General features: G+C 38.2%; 1 protein-coding gene across 5 annotated transcripts in view; it reads left to right on the forward strand.

Moving 5' to 3' along the window:
* RPTOR (regulatory associated protein of MTOR complex 1) overlaps window positions 1-27859 on the forward strand; it is a 508936-nt gene that overhangs the window by 345965 nt on the left and 135112 nt on the right. For all 5 annotated transcript variants that reach the window (XM_078155853.1, XM_078155851.1, XM_078155852.1 and 2 more), the window contains exons 14-17: window positions 9589-9663; window positions 10978-11043; window positions 11756-11947; window positions 26121-26261. In XM_078155853.1, coding sequence (XP_078011979.1) covers window positions 9589-9663; window positions 10978-11043; window positions 11756-11947; window positions 26121-26261 — 474 coding nt within the window. The remainder of the gene's footprint in view (window positions 1-9588; window positions 9664-10977; window positions 11044-11755; window positions 11948-26120; window positions 26262-27859) is intronic.

Below are 27859 nucleotides of genomic sequence, written 5' to 3' on the forward strand. Positions count from 1 at the left end.
AAACTGTTGGAGTTTTTGTTTTGTTTTTAAGTAGGAAATGTGTGTAGGAGAGGACTGAGATCACAGTCTGTGGATGATGAAATGTGTTGCTGAGATACAAGTATATACAGGGTAATAGAGGGACAGACTACATTAAGGTTCAAGGAGAGATGGACCCATTAAATAGGCAAAGAGAGAAACACCTAGTGCATAAGGAGAAGTTGAACATTAGCGAGAGGAAAGAAGATGGTTCAAGAAGAAATGATGAGTTGAAAGGATCAAATGAAGGGGTTAGTGTTCACAAAAACAGATACCTCATTCTCTGAGAGTAGAGCAAAGAGAGAGGGCATGAGATAATGTTTTGGTGGTTTAATGTGTAGAACTGAAGAGGGGAAGTTCACAAAAGATGATCTCAATTTTTTTAAAGAAAGAGTGGGGCACAGCCCTTTGGTTAAAGAGGGATATAGGAAGTTCTCCCAGCCACTCTGGGCACTAGATGAGAGTATGCTAACCATTGGACAGTGAGTCCAGGCAGAGAATGAGTGGGTGAAGAAAAGTTTGTTATCTCATCTCAATTGTGCCTTCATTCTGTTCCTCCCTGATTGATTCAATCCCAATCTCCACAGCTGCTGTTCTAAACTGTTTCTCTTCCCTACTCAAGCTTGCCCACCCACCCATCCTCTCACTCCTAGATCTCACCTGGTGCTGCATGGAAGAATTGTAAAAATACATATTAAAATTTAAAAATTCCTACTTCAGTCCAGTGTACTATTCTATCTGTTGATTCTCTTTCAGGTGCCTTTGAGTAATGAAACACTTAGATTGGTAACATAATGAATGAGATTCTTTACCTTATTTTATCTTAGGGAAAGTGTTTTTTTTTTTTTTAACAAGAGCAAAACAAGCATTATGACAAACTCTTAAGAAACAGAGATTGGGAAATAATCCCATCTCCCTGGAAGAAAGAGGCAAAGGCAGAAGATGAGGGAGTAACAAGGAATCACCAGGCCTGGGTCTGTCTCTCCAATTTTGCAAAACATGATCCACCAAAACAGATCTTTTGGCCCAGGAACACAGTGCTGTTGGCTTCTCCATCTGTGCTTCCTTCAGGATTGCATTCCCAGTCTCCTGATCTCCTGGGTATCACAACTGCATCCCTGGGTACCTTGTGCTTCTGTCCTTCTCACCAGGCCCAGCACAGGTGTGCAGAGGATGCAACAGCTCTTTTGTGTATCTACCATCACTCTTGTTGGCATCAGCCCTAGCTTTTTGCCATCATGCTTGTGACTGACTATCTCTCACGCTCATTCTGACTACACCCCTCCTTCTGTAGTGTTTCCTCCTCCTCCCCCTTTTGGAACAGGAGGGAACTTAGGTTCCACAAGGACTTAAGTAGAAGAAACTTGGGGAATTCCCTAGTCACTGGCAGGCAGGTGGTCTTCAGCGTGCTATAAAAATTACATCGTGTTCTGGAGAGAAATAGAAGTGATGAGAAATTGGGTAAGGTACAGAGTGTCCCAGAAGCCTATAATTTTTGGGATACCTTGTATGTGCTTTTATCTCAGCAATACATTTCATCATTCATAGACCCTGACCTTAGTCTTCCCCTACACACATTTCCTAATTTAAAAACAAAAACAGATTGTTATTCTTGAGGGTTATTGTCTAGCATCCCATGATGAATCCCTTAAGCAAAATTTAAATTCATCAAAATAGCCTCACATAGCCTATGTTATTAAGAGAAGCCATAGAAATCAGTGAAACTTTTGCTGGATCCTGCATGAATTAACCTTCTCTTTGCAGTTGTGAGGGAGAGACAACAGTTTTCCTTTTCCCTCCCTTGCCTGCATTTTCCATCCCAATAGCCATAAGTCTTCTTTCAGGATATCCATTTGTTTTCTTCACCTCTCAGGACCATTGTCAGATTCCTCCCTTTCCTTTTCTTAACCTTTTGATTGTCACTTACTCCCAGGGGCGGCCTCAGGATTTTGTCAGGTCTGGAGTTCCAATTTGTGCTCTTTTTTAAGCACCATGTTTACCTTGCTGTAATATCTCCTTGCTCTATTTAGAATATGTACTAGAGTAAAGTTAGTCCAACCTCACTGGAGATAGATGTCCCAATTAATGAACAATTAAGCAGCTGTGTTAGGAGGTAGTCACATATTTTAAAACTATCTGTAAAAGTAAGTATCTCTTATTTAGCTCAGTCCCCATGCTGGTGAATGTTGTTTCTCAAACCACAACAATAGATTGAAGACATGTAAAAACTGGAAGAATTGGTCACATCAGGGAAAGTGTGTCAGCAGATTACCCAGTTTCACCTCTGAAATAATTTTATGTATTCTAGAATGACTATCACATTTGTTTATCTGTGTAATTTTTTTCATTTGTTGGTAAATTGAACGCAGGGTATAGTAGCCTCTCCTTAGCAAGCAAACTGGTTAAGGTAGCTTGTTGTTTATTGAAGGACCTCTGAATGGCTTTTCCTACTGTTTGTTAGAGAGATATTTGTACCTATCATGATGCTACAGACAGAGAGCTACTAACACCAAAGCAGATGCTCCAGTATCTCAGTGACACATCTGAGGAAACACAAAGTGGGTTTGTTCCATTTTTTTTCCCAACACTGTAGTTGTGCGCAAAGAAAAGGTCTGCTTGAGGAAAAGAAACCTAAGGGGGGAAAAAAAAAAAGCACAGCTCTTATGTGTATCACTTGGGCCATAATTTACCACAGACACACCCGGGGAAGTGAAGAGTACAATGTCGAAGGGTATTTGTTTTCAGCCTCTGGATTGTCAAATATGGAGTTTTTAATCAAAATGAAAAGCCAGAAGAGAAGGAGGAAGAGGCAGAAGGTCTGTAACCTGCTATTTGTTGACTGCAGCAATGTAGTGGCCACATCAATGTAATGCTGTATTTGTCCATTTCAGCCCACCATGTCTGACTGGTAAATTAGATTGTGGTGGTGGTGGTGGTTTTATAGATTATCCTTTTGAAAGATTAATGGGAGAAACAATGACTGCAGGGGTGTGCCCTGCAAATGTAAGTGAAGTGTTATTTTAGATGCTCAAGGCAACCAAGGGAGGCTGTTTTTCAATGTGTTGACTGAAGGGCGCAGTGATTAATGGTTAGACTATACTGAATCACTACCACTGCAGTGTTGGATTAGAGCAGGGAGAGAAGCAAGAACTGGTCAGCCCTTGAGTACATTCCCACACTAGGCGTATATTTAGTATGATAGCACTATGATATAAATTGTCCAGATCCTGGCTTCAGAAACGGATTCATTTTTTAACCATCAAGATAAAGAATGCTTCCTTTCCCCATTCCATATTAATTCCACTTCATATATGCCTCTTTTATACTTACTAGAGACATAAAACTGAAACAATTGACTTGAGAAAGCTGACATCTTACTGTATAGCTCAGAAGGCGGCAGCAGCAGATGTTATGTCTCATTGCATTCCCATCCTCAGTACGTTTGTTTTTTCACCAGTAGTAGTATTTGACCTGGTGGCTCTACGCGGATTGAAAGCTATTAGTGGCTGTCACAGAGGATTAGAAATCAGAATTCCAAGTTCTTTCTGTGGTACCAATATCAAATATTACCTCAGGCAGCTTGGACCATGGAATTATTAGTTTAATATTAATAATGTAGAACGAGTTACCAGAATGACAGGTGTTGAATCACTGGTACAGGCAGAGTTGGACTATCACTACAGAGCAGACCAGGCAGATTCCCTTACAACTTGGCCTCTGGTTGTACCACAGTCCCTGTTTCTTCAATCCACTTTCAGTTCTAATTATCTAATCTCAACTGTGTTCTCTACTGCTAGTTAGACAGTCCTTTTGTTCTTCCCTAACTGAATGATTATCTGGTTCTGAAAGTCTATCAGAGCAATTCTTCTTTACAGTGTTGTGCTCCTTGTTTCACTTTGGTTCACACAAGTGTTTTCAGGTTTCTCTGAATCCATCCCTTCCATCATTTCTTAGGGCGCAATAATGTTCAATTGTATTCATATACCATAATCTACTCAGCCATGCCCCAGTTTATGGATACCCTCTTAATTCCTAATTCTTTGTGCAACTAAAAGTCCTGCAATAAATACATTATTTTCCTGGAAAGTAGTTTAGCAGTCATATATACTTTTTAAAAAGCTGGATGTGTAACTGCCATTTCATCATGGCCTTACATCTTTGAACTCAGTAACAGTCCACTAAAAACTCATTTTGGTGTTGTGATTCTTCTCTTGGTTAGGAAGATCAGATCAGCTACATCTCTAGATCAGATGCAATTTTGTTAACTTTAAAAGATGGTGACTATTTTGTCCTACCTGCGTGCAGTTTCTTTAAAATTATACCATCTTGCCTAATTTGACACTTATGAGTCAGTCAATGAGTATTTAATATTAAGCACCTACTATGTGCCAAGCACTGTGCTAGTGCTGGGGATGCAAAAAGAGGCCAAAGACAGTCCTTTCCCTTAAAGAGTTTACAATCTAATGGGGGAGATAGCAAGCAAACAAATATGTACAAATAAGCTATAGACTACATAAATAGAAAGTAATTAAAGGAGGGAAAGCACTGGAATTAAAAGGGATTGGGAAAGAATTTCTGTAGAAGATGGAATTTTAGTTAGGACTTAAAGAAAACTAGGGAAGCCATCAGCAAAAAAGGGACGTATTCTATGCATGGCAGCAACCAGAGAAAATGCCCAGAGCCACCAGAATAGTTTGTTGTTGGTGGAAGAACAAGGAGGCCAGTGTCAGTGTTGTAAAGAAGACTGCAAAGGCAGGGCAGGGGGAGGATAAGTTATGAAGGGTTGGGAAGGTTGTTATCACCTTGATGTTAAATAACCTGCTAGTGATTTAAGTATTCCCCTTAGATTTAGTTGTGTTTTTGTTTGTTTGGTTTGGTTTGGGTTTTTTGCCCAAGTAGTAGATTTTATTTTTTATGTTAATAGCAGAATGAAAAGACTCTCCAAACTTTCACAATTTTCACTTGGCCTCAATTCCATTGCCTTGGAATGTAGTCTGCTTGCAAATTGTGTCATTAGCTGCTTGAACACTGAAGTATTTTCCCTCATCTTCCTTTGTAGCACCCTCCTCTCAGTAGTTTGCCTTTCTTCATTCCCAGCCCAACCCCAACCCCATTTCTGATTTTTAAAAAAGTGTGATTCCCTTAAGTCTCAAGGAACAGAGAAGAATCAGAGCTGCCAGTGGAGATGAAACCCAAGTGAGAGGGGTTTTTTTTTTTTGGCTTTTTGTTTAGGAAAAAAGTAAGATATGCATCCATAATCAGATTCTCTCTTTTCTCTCTTCTGTTCTCTCTCTTCTACTCTGACCTTATTATGTCATGCCTAAATCTTGATCTAGCAAAAACAGAACCTTGAGAAAAAAAGGTTTCTTTGGAGATTTCTCAACTGCTAGGCTTTTTTGCTTCATTTATTCTGAACCCCTAAGTCTCCAGTGAACCTGGTGTTTTGCAAAGTGTGTCAGATGCTGGTTGAGTGCTTTTGTTTTGTTTTGTTTTTTCATTTGAAGGTTTGTTTTCTTTTCCTAATAGGCAGGTATCATAGGTAGAGGTAAGGATATGGTGCTTTTTAATAAAGGAGTCAGAGCAAAACATGCTGTTTAGTGCTTTTTCCATACCATTATTATGAAGCATGAAAAAAAATTATTAACAATTTATATTTGTCCAAAATATGGTATAATAATATTTCATTAATTTAGTGAAATTATTTCACTAATTTAGGATAAAAGAAGGGAGGGTATTGGGACTTAGAAGTATGAATTATATAATATTTTTGAAATAGCGCTGTTGTTATTTTCAATTACAGTGAGTGACAAACCAAGATAAAAATATATACCCAATCATTCAAGTGCAAATAAATTAATAACAAATAATACTTCAAAGTAAACTTATTTGTCATCACAACCTTATCATCTACATAAAAATCCTTTAAAATCAAATTGACAACAGTAAGATACAGTAGAAGAAAGATGGATTTGAAGTCAAAGGATCTAGGTTCAAATCCCAGTTGCCTATAAAACTTTGGCCAGATTTCTCAGTTTCCTTAACTGTAATATGAATGTGTTCCACTAAATCATCTCCAGCATCCCTGCCAGCTCTAAGTCTTTGGTTCTAAGAATTTGACTTAGAACCTGAAGACATGTTGAAGGACATGTTAATATTTTGAGCCCTTGATTTGAAAAAGCTGTTAATTTTAAGTATCCACACACAAACAAGATGTGAAAAATTTAAAGAAGGCATTTATTTAACTTTTTTCTCTGTAGGAAAATCCTGACTAATTGTATCCTATTCAGAATTTATAAGGTCTTAACTAATGACAATTATTGTTCTTGATAAGTTTTTCAGAGCCCACATTGTAAACACAATAGCTTTGGGGCCACATAGGAGAGGATCATCAATGTTATTTTTAACTCCATCTCCTGACTCTGGACATTTTTACTTGCTGTCTCTCACAGTTGGATCTCTCTCTTTCCTAATCACTCCCTCTGGCTTCACTGGCATCATTCAAGTCTCAGATAACGTTCACCTCTTACAAGAAGGCTTTCCTAGTCCTCCTTCATTTTAATGCTTTTCCTCTGGGATTACTCCTGATTTATCCTTTATATATCTTGTTTGTACATACTTACTTGCATGTTGTCTCGCCCATTAGTCTGTAAGCTTCTTGAGAGCAGAGACTGGGTTTTTTGTTTTGTTTTGTTTTTAATGACTCTGTATCCTCAATATTTAGCATAATACTTGTCACATAATAAGTATTTCATAAATGCTTGTTGATTTCTGGGGTCTTTGATATGTAAGAGTCCAGGTAAAACACCAGATTGCATATATTTCAATCCACATATAATGCACTCACATTGATAGCTGAATGACTTCAAAACCTGTCATCTGTTCCCCAAAAAAAAGTTTTTAGGGATAAGCCACAAGAATAAGTATATCAGACATTGTAAATTTGGGAAAAATGAAATGAATAACCTTGGATCATGCCTAAACAAAAGTTTCTACAATCAGGAACAATAATTTCTTGCTGTGGTTTTATAGAGCTAGATACATTTTAATGCAAGGATGATTTTAGTGTGTACTTTTAGATATGTAGACAACATGTGGACAAATCACTGTTTTGCATTTTCTTCTTAGGATTCAGGAATAGATTGCCATAATCTTGTATAAGTCACATCATACATACCTCACTGCAGGAGAGATTTCAGCACAATGTGTAAACCAAATTTTCCTTAATACCTGTAAAATGCATTTGGTAGAACAGTGTATGTAATGTTAGACTTTGAGGTAGGAAGACCCAAGTTCAAATGCTTCTACAGACACTTACTGCTTTTATGACTCTAGGCAAATCATTCATCCTCTCAGTTTCTATTTCCTCATCTCTAAAACAGATTAATAATAGCATCTACCTCATACCACTGTTAGGCACATATCCCAGAAATTCAAAGAAACAATCAAAGGACCTCATAAGTACAAAAATATTTATAGCAGGGGGAGATACTAGAGATAATAAGGTGATAGAAGAAATAGAAAATATCAATGAAAATTTATTTTTTAAAAAACTAAAAGACCAACAGTGAAAACTAATTTTTTTTAAAAATATGCATTGTAGAGAACAAGAGTGACAGTTAATCAGGATGGTTTTGTGACTTCTGTGTTCAATTTATTATATACTTTTTAAAAATCTTTAATAAAGATTTACAGTGGCATAAATAATTCTCTTTTTCTGTTCTTTGTATGTGGAGGTGATCATGTTTGTTGACATTTGTGTCAAGTTCATGAGAAAAAAGGGGGGAAAATTTAAATACCATCTATCTATGTATATTAGTTTATTGAACTAGCAAGTAGACTGTCTGTGATTAGGAGAGAACAAAACATTGAACAATTTTAGGAAGGGAGAATAGGGACCAAAATTGAGAAGCCTGGGGTCCTGTGTTCTTAAAAGATAGAGAAAATCTGAAAAATCGCACAGCCACCCACCCGCCTGAGAGAGGCTCTCATTGTTTTCTTCTCTCCTAGGCTATTGCAATAGCCATCCACTTGGTCTTCCTTCCTAAGTTCTCTTCTTATTCCAATAAATCTTCTAATCACCTGCCAAAGTGATCTTAAAGCACAGGTCTGGCCATGTTACCTCACCTCTTCCATAAACTACAGTGATTCCCAATTACCTCCACTCTAAAATATAAAATCTTCTGTTGTACTTTAAAATTTTTTTTTAATTAACAAACATTTTTTTCTCTCTCTGTCATTTTCTGCCAGCTCCTTTCTCTCCTCCAGTGAAAAAGAAATCTGAAACCCTTGTAACAAATAACAGAGTCAAGCAAAAAAATAAAATAAAATTCTGTATTGGCAATGTCCAAAAAGGTGTGTCTCGTTCTGCATATGTAGTTTTATATGTAGCTTTCTTTATCATCAGTCCTCTGGAATCAAATTTGATCATTGCATTAATCAGAGTTCTTAAGTCTTGCAAAGTTGTTGGTTTTCAGAATGTTGTTCTTATAGTATAATTTTTTCTCACTGTACTGTGCATCAGTTCATTAAAGTAATATTCTGTTATATTCATATGGCATTATGTGTTTAGTCTTTCTTCAATTGATTGTCCCACCTTAGTTTCCAGGTTCTTGTCACCACAAAAATAATGGCAATGAGTTGTTTTGGTTTTTTTCACATAACACCTTTTGTTCTTTCTTTGTTCTCTTTGGGGCTTATTGGCCTATTCTCTTTGGCTTTTAAAGCCCTTTACAACCTGGTCTCTTCCTAACTTTTTCAGTCTTCTTCTACTCTACTCCCCTCCACATCTTCTTAGATCAATTAACACTGGTCTTTTCTTGCTGTTTCTTTCACATTATACATATCATCTCCTAACTCTATGCTCCCCATCCCTAGAATGATCTCTCTCCAACCTCTACTACTTGGCTTTCTTGGCTTTCTGCAAGACTCAGCTCAAATCCCCTAACCTGCCAGAGGTCTTTCTAGATCCCTCCTCTTTTCCCCTCCCCCCAGTCCCTTTGGAATCACCTGCCATTTACATTAGGTATCTCGTGTGAACATAGTTATTTGCATGTAGTCTCCCTCATTAGAATGTGAGCTCCTTGAGGGCCAGGAAAGTGTTTTTGCTCTCTTTGTATCTTCCAGGTTTAGCACAATGCCTGGCACTTAGTAAGCTCTTAAGAAGTGCTTGCTGATTGATCAGTTGATTGTGTAGGAGTGTTTTTTAAAGGTGTTCTTTGCCTATAGGCCATCTCTAAATTGTCACCAAATCACTGGGCTGTTCCCAATAACGTGTTATGCCTTTGCCCATTTCCACTATATAGATCATATTTTTTTCAGAGAATATAGTACAGGGCCATTTCAATTCTGAGAACACATAAGATCCTAGCAACTTATCCGTAGCCACAGAGAATTTGTCTGCAAGCAACAACTCACTATTTTTCAAATGAAAATTGGGCTTGAGGGGAGAAAATGATTAAGCCATAAAATATTCATGGTACATTCATTCGTTCATATATCATAAGAGGCAGAAAGAAATTCCCTTCAGGTAACTGTGCTCACTGTTTTCCCTTCTTTCTTTTTTCTTCCCAGTCATGCCAAGCTGATCTCGTGAAGGACAACGGTCACAAATATTTCCTTTCTGTCTTGGCGGACCCTTACATGCCAGTAAGGAACAAACATCATTTCTCTTTCAGACATTCTCAAGAATTGGTGTGGTTTATCTCTGACTATGTGTCACACAATTGCAGTATCTGTTTTTATGAGGACTACAGACCTCAAGACCCTCGTTCATCAAAGGAAAAGGTCTGGTTGGTTTCATGCCCAACCACAGGAAATCCAAGCTCCTATCTTAGCATCCCCTGAATTTTAAACCTCACTCTTTACTTAATATTATGTTATGCCATCCCTTCTTTTAAATGGGACAGATGAGTTTCTTAAAAAACATCTGTTCTCATTGGTATTTTCATTGCAATATGGGAAAAGGTGATTCGTCTAGGATTTTATCAACAGAACTCTATTAACCAACTGCAAAAAATGATAGAAAAAATGATAACTTCCATTTAGAGTAATGATTTTATTTCATGAAATATCCCCTGAGTCATCACAAAACATTGAACTGTATTCTGCTTGAGTTTTATTTTCAAATGTATTTTATTTAGATTCTTTGAAAATTGATCATTAATGTGTAAGATATATGGTAACTATTAACCACGTTTTATAATACTTTCATATCTCCTGAAGCTCCTACTACAATTTTGAGTATATAGTAGATACTTAATCTAATATTTGTTGAATTTTATTTAGTTGAACTAGAATATTTGATTAGCCAGAACCCTCCATTCCTGTAACCATTCCAGATAATAGAGGCACTTGTACTGTTGGCCTAACATATATTCCCAAGGAAAAGAAAGTAAATATTATAAATAAGTTTTCTGAGAACAATTACTTACATACTTTGATCTCAATTTTTAAAAATATCATATATACTTAAAATTTATAAGCAATATTACTATAATCTTAATTTATCTTTGTAAATAATCACTACCCTGATTTCTCAGCACATTAGAATTCATATAAAAGGAATGGAAAGAGAATGCTAATTATGCATTTTAGGACCAACATAGCCAAGTATGAGAGCATACTGATATAAAATGGGACAGGAAGAAAAGACCTGGTATATCCCATAATTAACCGAATTTTTTTTATCATATCAGCTTCCTTATTCTTCTGTATTGTTATTCTTTCTGAGAGACAACTTTTCTTCTTTTGGAAATGAAGTTATTCTCATAATGCTGTCACCTTTATTTAAAGAGTCTGGATTTGTTTTGTTTTGCTGTTTGTTTTTTGAATAGACCAAAAAGCATAACTATCATAGAAATTTTGACAGTATGGCTTTGGTCAGCCATAGAAGTGGTAGGATTTTAAACACAGAAGGAAACAGATGTGTGACTAACAATGAATGTCTCATTTTTCATTAAGGCTGAACATAGGACCATGACAGCTTTCATTCTGGCTGTGATTGTCAACAGCTATAATACAGGACAGGTGAGTATCTCTAGCCTGCTTCTTCCAACCACCTCTATAGTCCATCACTTTCTTCAGCACTATACTTACTATAAGTTTTTAAGAATCATGTTTAGTGAATTCATTTACTACATGGTTTGGTTCACTCTGTCAAATGATTCCAGTGTTCAGGCATTTGTTAAGCACTTAATATGAACTGTACTAAGCAGTAGGGGTACAAAGAAACACAAAAATGTAGTCTTGGCTTTCATGGAGCTCACATTCTAACAAGAACGACAACGTGCAACTAATTATGTATCTGCAAGATATGGCTGGTTTAAATGGAAGATAATCTCAGAAGGAAGGGATTAGCTGCAGGGGATATCCCGAACCACTTCAAAATAGGTTTTATGGTCCACAAGCAGCAAATGAGTAATGAGACTAGCTCTCTTATTTTGTGATCAGATACAACTGTTGCTCTGACATTAAATAAAATAGTCACAAACTCAAAAATGTGTTGGAATTATGGAATAATAATACCAGACATGGAAAGGAAGGCAGAGAACTTTATAGAACCCTATAGAGATTGTTACCTCAAATACCATGATTAAAGTAGGATCTAAACAATAGACCTTTGAAGCTTTGTTAGCCAAGCATTTCAGTAATAGGGAAGCTTTGATGTTGTGTAAATCATGTGGGCCCCTCTTCAATTTTTCCTACCTAAGCAGGGTATCACTATTTTGTCTTTTTCTAGGAAGCCTGTCTTCAAGGCAACCTGATTGCCATTTGTCTGGAGCAACTGAATGACCCCCACCCTTTGTTGCGCCAATGGGTAGCCATCTGCCTAGGGCGGATTTGGCAAAATTTTGATTCAGCAAGGTGGTGTGGTGTAAGGGACAGTGCCCATGAGAAACTCTACAGTCTTCTCTCTGATCCTATTCCTGAGGTAAGTTTGTTTGTTGGTGAATGATAGGTTGAAAATGTGAATTTTAAACTAATTCAAATGAGTTCAACCACCACTATAAAAAAAAACAAAACAAAACATTAAGTTCTGTACTACGATTTTTAGAGGACATAGAGAGAATTCCTGTGATCTTAGGCCTTATAATTCAATTCAGCAAATGTTTAGCAAGTGCCTACTCTATATAGGCTTTGTGTTAGTATGAGGGCAAAGTCTTATAGTAATAATAAGATAGTTATGCATAAGTTTAACTAGCATAGAGATTTTCTTGGTTTACAGATTTTCCATTTAACTAAGGATTAGATTATTTATGCAATAAAACTGCCCAGACTCAGATGTCTGACCAAAGTATAAGGAACTTCAAACTCTCAGGTGTGTAGCATTGAGTTTTACTGGTTGATTTCTCAATATGTAATTATATTTCAAAGGACCAAACTAGATATAATGTAAGCAAATTGCAAAGAAACAAATTAGGATACAGTAAATCAGTAAGCATTTATTTAGTTCCTACTGTATGCTAACCACTATGCTAATTATTGTCAATACAAATACAATGGACAAAGTAGTATCTACTTAGAAGCCTTTGTTCAGCATTTAATGACCTTTTTATAACTTGGACTTTCAAGGCTGATTTTATATTTCTACCTTTCTCACACTCAACAGGTCTTTCCTGATTCCTCCTACCTCTCCTCACTGATGGCTAATACCTTCTGTGCAAAATTACCTTGTTTTTATGTTGTATCTAGTGTGTGTGTGTAGCCTTCCCTGATGGAAAGAAAGCTGTTGGAGTTTATTGAATAAAGGGGGTGACACGACTGGACCTGCGCTTTGAGAGTAAATCACTTTAGTGGCTGAATGGATGATGGATTGAAGAAGAGACCTGAGGCAGGCAGACCCATCAGCAGGCTATCACTGTTCAGATGTGGGGTTATAAGGGCCTGTACTGGAGTGTTGGCAGTGTCAGAGGAGAGAAGGATGGTGTCTTGGAGAGATGTTGACAGACCTTGGCAACAGATTGGATTTGGGGAGTGGAGGAGTGAGAGATAATGAGGAGTCAAGGATGATTCCTACCTTGGGAGCCTAAGGGATGGGGAGAATGGTGTTGCCTTCTACAGTAATAGAGTAGGAAGGAGAGGAAGACCTAGGAGGAAAAGTAATGAATTCACTTTTGGGTATGTTTAATTTAAAATGTCTTTTGGACACTGGATTTTAGTTGTCTGAAAGTCAGTTGGAATCTGAGATTGGAGATCAACGTAGAAAGATGGTAATTAAATCCATGGGAGCTGCTGAGATCACTAAGTGAAGTAGTATAGAGGGAGAAAAGAAGAGGGCCCAGGACAGATTCCTGAGGAACATCTATGATTAGAGTGCATGACCTGGATGAGAATCTGGCAAAGGAGACTGAAAAAGAGTGGTCAGATAGGTAGTATGAGAGCCAGTAGAGAGTGGTGTCTAAGACAGTATCAAGGACAGTGTTATCAACTCTGTCAAAGGCTACAGAGAAATCAAGGAGAAAGAAGAGAGAGAACAGGCCATTGGATTTCGCAGTTAAGAGGTTATTGGTAACTTTGGAGAAAGCAGTATTGGTGAAATGATTTAGAAAACTGGATTGTAAGGCATGCTAGGACATGAGAGGAGAGAATGTGGAAGGATCTGTTGTAGATGACCTTTTTGAAAGAGTTTGTCCGCAAAGGGCAGAAGAGCTATGGGATAATAGTTATCAGGGATGGAAGAATCAAGTGAGGATCTTTTGAGGATTGGGGAGAAATGGGAATGTTTCTAGATGGTAGGGAAGGAGCCAGTAGACAGAGAGAGATTGAAGATAAGTAATAAAGCTGAGAAGACAGAGGGGACAGTCTATTGGAGAAGATACAATGTAGGAGTAAGCTTTCATAAGGAGTAAAGCACCTTTTTTTCTTTTTTTTTCTTTTGATAACTATATTCAATGTAAATTATTTCCTTTGAAGTGCTCTATGTTTTATTTTATGCATTTAAAATCATTATTCTGAGAAGGGATTCATAGGTTTCACTAGACACTGCCAAAGAAGACTAGCCACTGTCAAAAAAAAAAAAAACAGGCTGAGAACCCTTGCTGTTGAGGAATGTAGGAGTCAGTCACATGAAGGAAGAAACTGGAGTCAGGGACAGAGGACACAGAAGGTAAAGGGAGAATTTGTTTAAAAAAGACAAAATACAGAAGCCCACAGGAGTTGAGCTGACAGGCAAGCTATGCACCTGTTTTGCTGGGAGCCATGGAAGGGAGACATTGCTTTGCTGAGATCTTATTGGCTAGAGAAAGGCTGAGCTAGCTGAGAGAGTTGACTGAAGCCAGATTGGTTCTGCAACTCCTGGAATCTGATTTAAGGACAGCAGCATCATGTGGTTCCAGGAGCCGTCTTGGCTTTTTGCCCTCTGTTGTCACCCACAAACAAAGAGGGAAACTTTCTAATTGGTGGCTGTTTTGTCCTAAAATGTCCTCTATAGCTTAAGAAATGGAGAAGGAGAAAGTTAAAACACATGCTTTGAAATTGTTTTGAGCATTGGTGATATATTTTGCTAAAAGAACTTAACATTTTCTCAGTATCCTGCCAAGGGTTGTTGTATATTAAAAGAAACTGTTCATTGGTCTAATAGTAGCAGAGAAGCAACTTTGCCCAGGGCCACAAAGGAAGCCAAACAGTAGAGAAGTAGTTTTTCTCAGCAGGTTATATGAGGTACATACTATCTCTAAAGAGACCCACGACATTAACACCTGTCACATAAAGTCATGAGTTACTCCAGGCAAATGGGTTTCCCTACTCATTCCCCTCCCTTCTAGGTTTCTCTAAGTGTATACCCACCCCCTCCTCCTTGAGCAGTTTGTGCATTATGAGGAAATATGAACCAGGTCTTTGAATGAAGTGGTATATTTTGATTGTTCCCATTCTTGCCTTCTTTTAAGTAAATAATATGTATATTCCTGCTCTCACCTTCTCATTTAGTGAATGTTTCATATGAAAAAAAAGCCCACAGTAGTGTTATTATGACTTATTTTTTTGAAAAAATAAATGGAAGCTCACCAGTGGGGAAATAAAAGCCATAGCGGTGAGTAGTAGGAGTGATCAACCTCTAACCGCCTTCCCCCCCACACACACACACACCATGGTTGGACAATCACAGTGTAACAATCCCCAATCTGCTAAAGTGGGTGCAAGTAGGGTAAACAAGTCATTCTCTGTCCAGGAAGAGAATTAGATTAGGGAGGGTTGGGCATCAGTACTATTCATTCTGAGCTGAGGGAAGAGGGAATAAGGGCTTGAATAGGAAGTTGGCCATGCAGGTGAGTAACAGTGAATAAATGTGAGACTCTTTGTGGAGTTTGAAATAACAAGATTTGGTACATTATTGTCTGTGGGGTGAGGAAAAGTAAGGAATCATGGAGAATGCCAAGAGCGCAAACCTGCATAACTTGAAGGTAGTGCCCTTGAGAGAAATAGGAATTTCTTTTTTTAAGAAAAACATGTTTGAGCAGAAGATACTGAGTCCAGCTTTGTACTTCTTGCGTTTGAGACATCCAGTTTTCAATATCCAATAAGCAGTTGGAAGTATAGGGCCAAACCTCAGGATAGGGACTAGAACTGTAATTAGATTGGAGAGTCATCTGCAGCCAAGATGGCAGAGTGAAAGCAGTGACTTGCTTAAGTTCTCCCCCAAACCCCTCCAAATACTCATAAAAAATGGCTCTAAACAAATTCTAAAGCAGCAGAACCCACAAAAAGACAGAGTGAAACAAATTTCCAGCCCAAGACAACCTGGATGGTTGATCAGAAAGGTATGTCGCGCCGGGCTGGGAGCGCAGCACAGCACAGCGTGGGTACACAGGCTGCAGCAAACCTGGAGCAGGCCTCAGAGGACTGAATCTCAGGCAGCTGTGGAGGTTTCCAGACTCCTCAATCCACTAATGCCAGAGACAACTTAGAAGGTCAGTGGGAAAAGTCTGTTTCTGTGGGTGCTAAGAAAGGAAGGCAGGGTCTCAGCTCCATTCCCCAAGAGCATGGCCCTGGGAGGGCAGCTGCTTCCCGAGCTTCCGGCCCACACAGACTGAGGGGGAACCCAGTGGCTGATCAGAGAGGGATTGCAGGGATCTCTTTGCCAGTGCTGAGACAGGAATCTCTTGCTTTGCCGTTTTTGGATCTGGGTCACAGTTCTGGGTGGCAGTGCTGGGGTGAGGAGGAACACTGGCATGGTGAAGCTTGTAGTGGCTGTGGAGAGGAACCCCTCCTCACAGTTACAGGACAGAAAGGAATACTTGTGGTCACAGGCCAGGAAAGGAGGAAACACCTCGCCCCTTATCATACCACCTTGGAAGAACTGAAAATTTACAGGTCCCTACAAGTATCTCTGAAAACAGCTGTACAAACCCCTGAAGCAGACTCTTACCTTTACAAAGAGTTTAAAACTCAAGTCATTGGCCGGGATCATGGGCAAGCAGCACAGAAAGAGTCAGACTATATTTTCTTACTTTAGTGAAAAAGATCAAAATATATAACCAGAAGAAGACAACAAAGTCAAAGCTCCTACATCCAAAGCCTCCAAGAAACATATGAATCCGTCCCAGGCCTTGGAAGAGCTCAAAAGGGATTTTGAGAAGCAAGTAAGGGAAGCAGAGGAAATACTGGAAAGAGAAATGAGAGTGATGCAAGAAAATCATGAAAAACAAGTCAACGGCTTGCTAAAAGGAGACCCAAAAAAATACTGAAGAAAATAACACCTTAAAAAATAGCCTAACTTCAAATGGCAAAAGAGGTCCAAAAAGCCAATGAGGAGAAAAATGCCCTAAAAAGAAAAATTGGCCAAATGGAAAAGGAAGTCCAAAAGATTACTGAAGAAAATACTTCCTTAAAAATTAGAATAGAGCAATTGGAAGATAGTGACTTTATGAGAAATCAAGACACTGTAAAACAAATCCAAAAGAATGAAAAATTAAGAAAACAATGTGAAATATCTCATTGGAAAAACAACTGACCTGGAAAATAGATCCAGGAGAGAGAATTTAAAAATTATTGGACTATCTGAAAGCCATGATCAAAAAAAGAGCCTAGACATCATCTTTCAAGAAATTATCAAGGAAAACTGCCCTGATATAGTAGAACCAGAGGGCAAAATAGAAATTGAAAGAATCCACAGATCTCCTCCTGAAAGAGATCCCCAAAGGAAAACTCCTAGGAATGTTGTAGCCAAATTCCAGAGTTCCCAGGTCAAGGAGAAAATATTACAAGCTGCCAGAAGAAAACACATCAGTATAACATAAGGATTTAGCAGCTTCTACATTAAAGGACCGCAGGGCATGGAATATAATATTCCAGAGGGCAAAGGAGATAGTATTACAACCAAGAATCAACTACCCAGCAAAACTGAGTATAATCCTTCAGGGGAAAAATGGTCATTCAGTGAAATAGAGGACTTTCAAGCATTCTTGATGAAAAGACCAGAGCTGAATAGAAAATTTGACTTTCAAATACAGGACTCCAGTGGAACATGAAGAGGTAAACAGGAAAGAGAAATCATAAGAGACTTCTTAAGATTGAACTGTTTACATTCCTGCATGGAAAGATATTTATAACTCATGAGACCTTGGTCAGTATTAGGGTAGTTGGAGGAAAAAAAATGTATGGAGGGAGGGAGAGAGAGAGAGAGAGAGAGAGAGAGAGAGAGAGAGAGAGAGAGAGAGAGAGAGAAGGCACAGGGTGGGTTGAAGATTAAGGAGTCATATCTGGAGAATAAAATTAAGGGATGAGGGAGGATTATACTCAGAGAAGAAGAAAGGGAGAGGTAGAATGGGGTAAATTATCTCACAAAAAAAACAACAGAAAAGTCTCTTAACGTGGAGGGAAACTGGGGAAGGTGAGAGGGAATGAGTGAATCTTATTCTCATAGGATTTGGCTTAAGGAGGGAATAACATACACATTCAATTGGGTATGGAAATTTGTCTTACCCTACAAGAAAATAGGGGGAGAAGGGGACAAGAGAGCAGGGGGATGATAGAGAGGAGGGCAGATTGGAAAAGGGTGTAATCAGAAGTAAATACTTCTGAGGAGGAACAAGGTCAAAAGAAAGAATAAATGCGAGGGCAAAATAGGATTAAGGGAAATATAGTTAGTTTTTCACATGTCTGCTATGGAAGTGTTTTGCATAACTGCACACGTACAACCTATATTGAGTTGCTTGCCTTTTCAATGAGGGTGGGTGGGGAGGGAGGAAGAGAGAAAATTTGAAACCTAAAGTTTTAAAAACATATGTTTAAAAAAATGTTTTCACATGCTACTGGGAAATAAGAAATACAGGAAATGGGGTGCAGAAGTCTATCCTGCCCTACAGGAAAATAGAAGGGGAAGGGGATAAGAGAAGGGGGGAGAGAAAGAAAAGAGGACAGACTAGGGGAAGGGATATTCAGAATGCATGCTATCTTGGGGTGGGGGAGGGGTGAGTCGGGGTGAAAATTTGAAACTCAAAAACTTGTAGAAATGAATGTTGAAAACTACAAATAAATTTATATTTAAAAAAAGGAAAAAACATCTGGGAATATGATGGAATTGGATGGGAGAAATAAGAACTTTAGTTATCATCGAATCTTACTCTTTTGCTTTATACATGTGTAAAATGAGTCACAACTGAAATATAGAAGAGTAATTACTTTCATTCTGCTAGGTTCCAGTGGGCATAGGTAGAGCCAAGTAGGGGAAAATTAGAAGGGGCAGATGTCAACTCAGTCCTGGAAAAAAAAAATCATGGAATCGTGAATTTTTAGAATTGAAGGGAATCAGTGGAGCATTTTTGCCAAGTGGTACCTAAATTATAATCTTTTATATTCACCTACCCTTTTCTTGAATATTTATAAAAAGAACAATCTTACTATACCATAAAGCTGACAACTCCAGACTTGTCAGCCTTACTGGGTAGAATGTTTTTCTTCAGTGAAGCTTAGCTTATCTGCTCACTTGCATATTTGCAAAGTTGACCCATCTTTCCTGATTGTACCATCTGGGACCAAACAAAACAAGTCTTGTCCACATGATGGCACCTTCAGATACTATACTTGACAACAGCTTGATTTCCTATGGCCTTTTGTATAGAGACTCTCCATTAGGATTATTCCACCCATACCTTAAAGTTAGAGTGTCTTAAACCGGATTTCTCAACTTTGCACTTACCACATGTCATACCAACTGTAGCTTTTCAGCAATTAAAGCTATCCAAAAACGCAGTGGGGTGCTTAATGAGAAAGCACATTGTCTGTCACTCAGAGACCTTCAGCAGAAGCTGAATGACCATTCTAATTCAATTTAATTCACCAAAAGAAAAAAAAATCTGCCTGGAGTGTTTGATTGCCTCCTAATTGGTCTCCTTGCTCCCAGTTTCCTCCCTCTCCTATTAGCCCCACACATGACTGCCAAAGAGATTTTCCTCAAGAGCAGTCCTGTCCATGTTACTCCCTAACTCATTAAACTCCAATGGTTCCCTCTTGACTCTGGGATCAAATATAAACTCCTCTGACTCACTTTGAAAACCCTTCACAACCTGGTCTGGACCTCCCTTTCCACAACTCAGTCCCCTTCTGCCACTTGATAGTTCAGTAAGACTGGCCATCTTGTTCCTTGAACAACATCTGACCTCACTTCTCCATGCCTTTGACCTGCCTTTACCCTGGGTTCGTATTTCAAAGCCTTCCACTTCTAGCACCTAGAATCCTGAAAGGATTCTGAGAGAATCAGTAGAAGCTTCAATTGGACCTCAGTGGAAGAGAATGTTTTCCACAGGTGGAAATGAAGTGGGGCTATATTGTAGGCATAGAACACAGCCTAGGTGATTTCCTAGTGGCAGAAGACTTTCAGCTAAGATGAAGAAAGAACTAATAATTCAGTTTGTTTAAAAAAAAGAGTCAATAAGGAGGTGTGTATTTTTTATTAAAAAAAAAAAAAAGAAAGCTGATAAGTTGACCAATTGAGAAAGAGAATAGAAAAAGGTCCATGACAGAACTCTGGGGTACATCCAGTTAGACTAAGGTGTGATACAAATGAGAAACTAGTCAAGGAAATGGAAAATGCTGAGGAATAAATGAAGGCAATCAGATTTGGCAATTAAGAGGCCTTTGGGAACTTTGAAGAGATCCAGTTCAATTGAGTGATGAGTTGAGAAACCAGATTGTTAGTCATTGGGCTAGAAATCTTCAAAGACCTGGTTAGGTAAGAGATTAAGAGGAGAGAAAGTGGAAGAGTATAGACAGCTTTTTCTTGGAGCAAGGGAAGAGAGAGAGAGAGAGAGAGAGAGAGAGAGAGAGAGAGAGAGAAAGAGACTCTGGTGGGATAGTAGGGTCTAGTTGTGTGTGTGTATGTGCACGCGCGCGCACATATGTGTTTTTAATGGATAGGGGTTCGTGTGTGGGAGAGCTTTGGACATGTTTGCAGACAGGATCTAATCCAACCTGTACCTCAAAGCAGAATCTCCCTCTGTAACATTTCTGACAGACATCCTTCCTTTGCTTGAAGATACACACAGTGAAGGGAAATCCACTATCTCCCAAAGGAGCCCATTCCCTAATTAAAGAAGTTTTCCTTTCTTGGTGAAATGCTAAGCAGTATATAGGCAGAGAATGAAGACTAGAGAGAGATAAAGGATGATCACTGAGGCATTCTGGAGAAGATGAGATGGGATGTGATCAAGGCTACTTACAGAGTGGTTGCTATTGATGAGGAGTGAAGGAAAAGAGAATGGCTTGGGGGCAGCTAGGTGGCGCAAAGAATAGAGCCTCAACCCTGGAGTCAGGAGATCCTAAGTTCAAATTTGGCATCAGACACATAACACTCACTAGCTGTGTGACTCTGGGCAACTCACTTAACCCCAATTGCCTCACCAAAAAAAAAAAAAAAAGAAAAGAAAAGATAATTGGCATGTGAGGTCAAGGGGTTATGATATGTGGAGAAAGGGAGAAGAGGGAACTCATGACATACTGCCTCTACTTTCTCAGTGAAGTCCTTAGCTGAGTGTGTTATGGAAAGAGGTTTGCAGAGTGGGATGGAGAATCAGGGAGAGGTAAAAGTGTTGCCTTGTGTTAGTGAGGGCCCATTGACATTACATAGCATAAATTTGTGGGGAACCTGTATATCTTGTTTTGGTGACTTCTGCTAGCTCATTTCTATACTACATGAGTAGACAGTTGATGATGTAAGGAAAAATTTGCAAACAGTAAGTGCTAGTGGAAAAATCTCCCTTGAAAGGTGGTAGATCCTCCCTAATAGTATAGGTCTTCAAGCAAAGAATGGATGACTGTCAGATATGTTGGAGGTAGGATTCTTCTTAAGGTACAGGTCGGATTGAGTTGTCTCTGAGGTCCCCTTCCATCACTGACATGATTCTCTAATTTATAACTTTATAAACACAGCATTTCACCAACCACAATCCTAATCACAACTTATTTGCCTAATAACTTTTGCTAAATAAAATAAGTTTAAGAAGAAAAATAAAATCTTTCCCCCAGACTTCTTATAAGTAGACATTTGCAGATGTCCTCGAGGTAAAAAGCAAAGTGTGTTTAGAAAAGTAAGAAGCTTGAGGTGGTTTAGAGAAACAGTGGAGACTTAAAGCAATCAGGTTTTATGTAAATCTCAAGTTACCTCTGTATCTTGCAAGAGGAAAATTAGATTAAAGGTTAAATCATTTTTTCTACTCAGATTAAAATTCTGCTTTCTATAGTTTGAAAGCTCTCAAAATTCTTGGGAAATGATAGGCAAGTTGATTATATAGTTGTTTCCTTATTCCCTAGCGTGCAAACCATTCCACTCTTAAATAACAATATTTTATTTTACTCTGCATTAGCAAGATGATTTTAGGTTCTGCATTATGTGCTTTATGGTCCTTAATGATAGCAATTAGCATTTATTTCAAAGTGACATGTAGCTTTCTTCTTCCTATTCATTTTCACCTTCTTAAATTCTAAAGTCCAAACAAATTGGTCTTGCTGTTCCTTATACAGGACACTCCATCTTGTCACTGGCTGCTTGGCGTGGGCTGCCTTCCATGCAGTAATCTGTTCCAACATTTCATGTAAGAGAACCAGTACAGGCAAGAGCTACCTTTTTTCCTGGGATGGTGTAGACTATCTTGGCTGCAGTTCAAGAGCAAGCATTAGGGAGTAAAAACAGATAGGGTTGGATTCCAGGTTAAAACCTTATTATGGAATCTTAATGATGCCAAGCTAAGGAGTATGACCTTTATCCTTTTAACAACAGAAACCTTATAGATTCCTGAACAATGGAAATGACATGATAACATTTGCATTTTAAGAAGATTAATCTGGAAGTAATGAGTAGTAAAGCTTAAGCTTTAACCTGTGAACTTTTTAAATTAACAGTTTTTAAAAATTGACAGTTATTTGAATATAACTCCTTTCAGGGGTGATCCTATGTATTTTTTTTTTCCTGAGATGAGGTCCATAGTTTTCACCAGATCACCATAGAAGTCCAGAACAACAACAACCACAAAAAATAAAAAGTCAGGAAGCTGTCATGTAGGCTCGCTGAGAAAGAGAAGAAGGTAGAGGCAGGGAGACCTGTAAAATTAGACCGAGTTCTAGTGACTACAGAATTGTGACACTCTTAATAGTAGATTAGGAAATTGATGGAGGAGCTAAGGACAAAGATGTTGAGGTTGGTTTTAGAAAAAAAGTTATAGATCGATGGTGACTTTCAGGAGACCACACAGCTTATTTGGACATAGTGAGTTTGAGGTGGCAAACAACTTCGTACAAACAGGTTTTTGGGTTACGTAGGTACGCACTCTCCCGAATGCTTGTGATTTCTTGAGTGTACTCCAGAAGTTTGCTAGTTGTTTGGGATTGGTAAGATGGGGTTGTTACGGTAAGCTAGACTTTACCCCAAGCACTCAATGTTCTTTTAAAAGCATCTAATTCATGTTTCCTAAGGGGAGGAAGAATCATCTCCGTTGCACATATGAAAAAAACTGAGGTAATATATCCAAGGTCATGCAATTACTTTTCCCTCTAGAAAGGAAATGAATAACACTTGTACCTTACTTGTCTTTAGAAAAATAACGTAAAATGTTTCATCCAGTTTCCAAAGAGCCGGTGTTACTAATTCTATGTTCAACATCCCTCTCTAATGAAAAAAAAAAAAGTTAAAAATGTTTTTGTGAGCTACAATTGGAATTGTAGAGCTAACTGGGTTTTTGGCTAAGGAAAGAAAATAAAACAATCCTTTCTAGAGATTTCTGCATATTTGATGTTTAAGCTCTCCTAGTTTTGACTTGCATTCCCGGCTGTTCAGACCTATCCTATTTATACTACAATAGAATAAAATTGGCTCAAGCCCTTGAAAAAGCAGTGTCTGTTCATCGGGACTTACCAAATGTTTCGGTGAACATTCTTCAGTATCATTTGTCTAAATCAGCAAACCTGACATGACCTTGGAGGAATTCAAATGAAGCCATGTTTCACCCCCTAACAAGAGTGTTTCTTGTAAAGATGCTAAAACATTCAGTGACAGCAACTCAAGAGCAATCAGTTTATCTAGAAAGAGAAAAACCTAGAGATGATGGGAAATCTTGACTTAGAACCAGAAGATTGATGTGCATCCACATACTTAATAAAAAGTTATGATTTTTACAGTTACAAAGAAAAATACAAAGAATAGCTGGCCCTGTGTTCTCCATTAGAATTTCAGAGTAGCATGACATGATGCCATCTGACAGCCTTTCAGTCACTATCCTTTAGGTCGTCTTGATCACCCCTACACAGCCATGCCATACTTTGCCTATCTCAATCTACCAACCCTATCTTTTTTCCTAAGCTGCTTCAAAAAAACTGTCTAAAATTATTTTTGTCAGTTAGAGATGTCATACGTCATTTGGAACTATGCCCAAAGGGCTATAAAACTGTCCATACTTTTAGACCCAGCAATACCACTACTAAGTCTGTATCCCACAGAGATCAAAGAAGGGGGAGAAGGATCGATTTGTACAAAAATATTTATAGCAGCTCTTTTTATGGTGGCAAAGAATTGGAAACTGATGGGATGCCAATCATTGGGAATGGCTGAACAAGTTGTGGTATATGATTGTAATGAAATACTATGGTGCTATAAGAAATGATGAGCAGGATGCTTTCAGAAAAACCCAGGAAGACTTAACATGAACTGATAGCAAAGTAAAGTGAGCAGAACCAGGAAAACATTGTACACCATAACAGCAATACTATGTGATGATCAACTGTGAATGACTTAGCTGTTCTCAGCAATACAGTGATCTAAGACAGTTCCAAAGGACTTATGATGAAAAATGCTATCCACCACCAGAGAAGGAATTGATGGAGTCTGAATACAGATCAAAGCATACTTTTTAAACTTTCTTTATTTTTCCTGGATGTTGTTTTTGTTTTTTGGAGGGTTTTTTTAGGGGGAGAGGGGTCTGTTTTCTTTTGCAACATGGCTGACATGCAAATGTTTTGCATGACTGCACATGTATTATCTATATCTAATTGCTTGCTTTCTCAGGGAGGGAGAAAGAAAATTTTTTAAATGAAAGTTAAAAATTGTTTTCACATGTAATTTGAAAATGTATATATAAATTTTAAAAAAAACAAAAAGAATTACCATACATCCTGATCTTTGAGGGTCTATGTATAAACTTCATAGCCACCTGTGTAATTTGTACATGATCTGAAAGAAGTTTGGAATAGAAGATTAAACTAAATCAGCTTATTGCTGTGGTTAGAAAGAGATATCTCTGTGTGAATTTGAGGAATTTTAAAATGAAAGGAAGAATTAATCAGTTTCTCCTACCTATTTTGGTTCCTATATTTGGCAGCAAATGCCTCTCCAAATAAATGATTATGTGACAGCCCAGCATTTGCACTAGAGAGGGAAGAAGTTGAAAGCCCACACAAAGTCATATTCAAAAGGAATGTAATAGAGGATATTCTGTACATCCCAAAAGAATTGAGAGTGATTTTCCAAATCAACATCCAGCTAAAATTTATATAGCATTTACTCTGTGGTAGGCACCGGGCTGAGTGCTTTACAATTTATTATCTCATTTGATCCTCACAACAACTCTGGGAAGAAGGTGTTATTATTATCCCCATTTTACAGATGAGGAAACTGAGGCAAACAGAGATTAAGTATCTTGCAAAGGGTCACATAGCTAGTATGTATCTGAATTAGAATTTGAACTCACGTCTTCCTGATTTCAAGCCTATCATTCTATCCACTGTACCACCTAGCACCACTCCCAGGATGGCTTCTAAGATTTCCTTTTCTGTATAGGAAAAGTCCCATCTCTAACGTGTGTTACAGACACTCCCTTTTCAGTAGTTGCAGGATGGTGATTGCTGGGAATTAAGGTGTTCTCTATTATCTTCTATGGTTGGAGTAATATCTGTCTCATGTAAACTAGCACAATTTTTTAAAAGGTATTATAATCAACCTCAAAACTTAATTTTGTCTAGGTCATTAAAGCTTGAACCACTTCCGTATCTACCTGTTTACCAGGCCAAACTGTGAAGGCTTTAAGTGCGTGCTGAGGAGTCACTGTTTTTTCCTAAAGCAATAGGGAGCTACTGAAGTTTCTTAAAGAAGGGGTAACAGTTGTGCCTCAAGAAGATCATTCTGATTTGCTCATTCATGTGTGTGTTGTTTCACATACACACACACACACACACACACACACACACACACAAAAATGGAGTATTCTTTTTTTTTCCATTTTTATACCTATTCAGATTTTTATTCATCCTTCCAAGTCCTACTCAAGTTCTAGCTTTTCTGTAAAGCCTTTTACATAGCCCCAGCCCACATGGCCTATTCATTCCCTGTCCAAATTTCCTATAGTGCTCATAAGTACTATACATTTTTCCATTTAATATTATACTGAAGTCATTTAAGTTGTGTAATTTCTAAGTATGTAAAAAGATTTTATAGTGCCTGAGTACGAAAACCATATTGTTTATGTGAGGTTTTTTGCCAGCTCAGGACATAAAATAGTACTCACTGACTGTATGTTGAGTTGGGTTGAATTAAATTAAATGAGAAGAATATCTGAAAGAGATCCAAATCCAGAAAGTAGGGAACAGTAGAAAGTATCCCTTAACTGTTTCCCTCTGCTTTTCAGGTTCGTTGTGCTGCAGTCTTTGCCCTTGGCACTTTTGTGGGTAACTCTACAGAGAGGACTGATCACTCTACTACAATTGATCACAACGTGGCTATGATGTTAGCTCAACTTATCAATGATGGAAGCCCTATGGTCAGGAAGGTAAGTGAATTGTACCCCAACAAGATTAGCAGCAATCAAAAGCCTTTCAGTGACATTCTGGGGACCTGAGGTTTGGTGGTCCCTTCAGCAAGTAACAAGAGCCACTCTCTTTATGTCTCACTTTATGTCTGCTCCAATTGAAGAGCAGATCCTTAAATGTGTGTTTCATTTGCTCTAAATTCTTTTTCTTCATTGTACAGACATATATTTGATTCATTTAAAAAACATTTGAATAGGCTCTATCTCCTAGCGCTTTTATGGTGGGCTCTTTCCTTCCTAGGAACAACATGTAAACACATTATCATGATTCGAAAGAGCAATAGAAAGCCCACATACAGATGTAGAAATATTTCCCCTCTGACCCCTTTGTTTGCGAGAGATGCCACAGTTTCATGAAAATTGCTTAGTTTTGTCATCTTAAATTGAAAGTGTGTGTCATGGTCTAAGATTTCAGCTTAAATAATCAGTTTAAATCTTGTTCTAACATTTCACATTCTAATGAAGGTGACCTCGGGAATTTTCCCCAAAGCGCTTAGCTTAATTTTTGAAGAGCAGTGTGGTGGAGAGAAGAAAAACCTAAAAATCTAACTGGGTAGATTATGGTTTTTAGGACTGGATGGCACTAACTGGCTGTGTGACTTTTGCCAAGTCATTTTCATCTTTAGACTTCCTTAGCTTTCTATTCCATCAAATTTTTCTATTAAAAAAGCATTTTGTACTCTAAGGATCTCTAAGGGCTTTTCTAGCTCTAACATTTATTGGGGTTAATTGATATATACCCAAATCTGCATTTTTCTTCCAAGAGCAGGAATTCATGAGGAATTATATCTAGAGTTCTCTGGAATTGTTTAACTGTGTATAGTAAGATTGCCATACACCCCCTAGAACTCTCTTCTCTGCTTCAAAGGTGGCTGCCTCAGGGCCTTAAAGAAAAAGAAAAAGAGGAAGAAGAGAAAAAACATCAGCAGAATTAATCAATACATGGGAAAAGTCTGAAAATTTATGCAGTATTCCCCTCCCATGAACCTCACACCTCTGGAAAGGAGTCTCAGGGGAGGTGAGAATTTAGCTTCCACTTAAAGGAAGCCAAGGGGCAGAGTTAAAGAGGGAGAATATTCCAGGCATGGGGAACAATCAGTGAAAATGCCCAGTTGGAAGATAAGAGTGTCTCGTGTGGGAAGAACAGCCAGCAGGCCCATGTCACTGGATCACTGAGTCTATGGGAAAAGTGTAAGAAGACTGGAAGGGGAGAGGTTGGGGGGCTTGTGGCATGGGTAAAAGCCATGTGGGAATCAGATTATGAATGGCTTTGAACCCCAAAAAATGATCTTATATTTGATCCTATTAGTGAGAGGGAATGATTTAGGACGCAGTCCATTCCCTCCATGAACTTATTCTTAATACCTGTAGTTTTACCTTTTTTTATTTTGGTTTCCATCTATACCCACAGAAATAAATATTAGCAGTATAACACACAAGTATCAAACCTGTTAAGTTCTGCTCTACTAAGCATAATTTTATTTCCCTTAACCAAATACCTGCCATGAACAACCAGACTGAGTAGAAATATAAGTAGTTTGTTCTCTGCCTTTGTGCTG

This window comes from Phascolarctos cinereus, unplaced genomic scaffold (genome assembly GCF_003287225.1).
Source record: "Phascolarctos cinereus isolate Bilbo 61053 unplaced genomic scaffold, phaCin_HiC Scaffold_5;HRSCAF=322, whole genome shotgun sequence".
NCBI lineage: Eukaryota > Metazoa > Chordata > Mammalia > Diprotodontia > Phascolarctidae > Phascolarctos > Phascolarctos cinereus.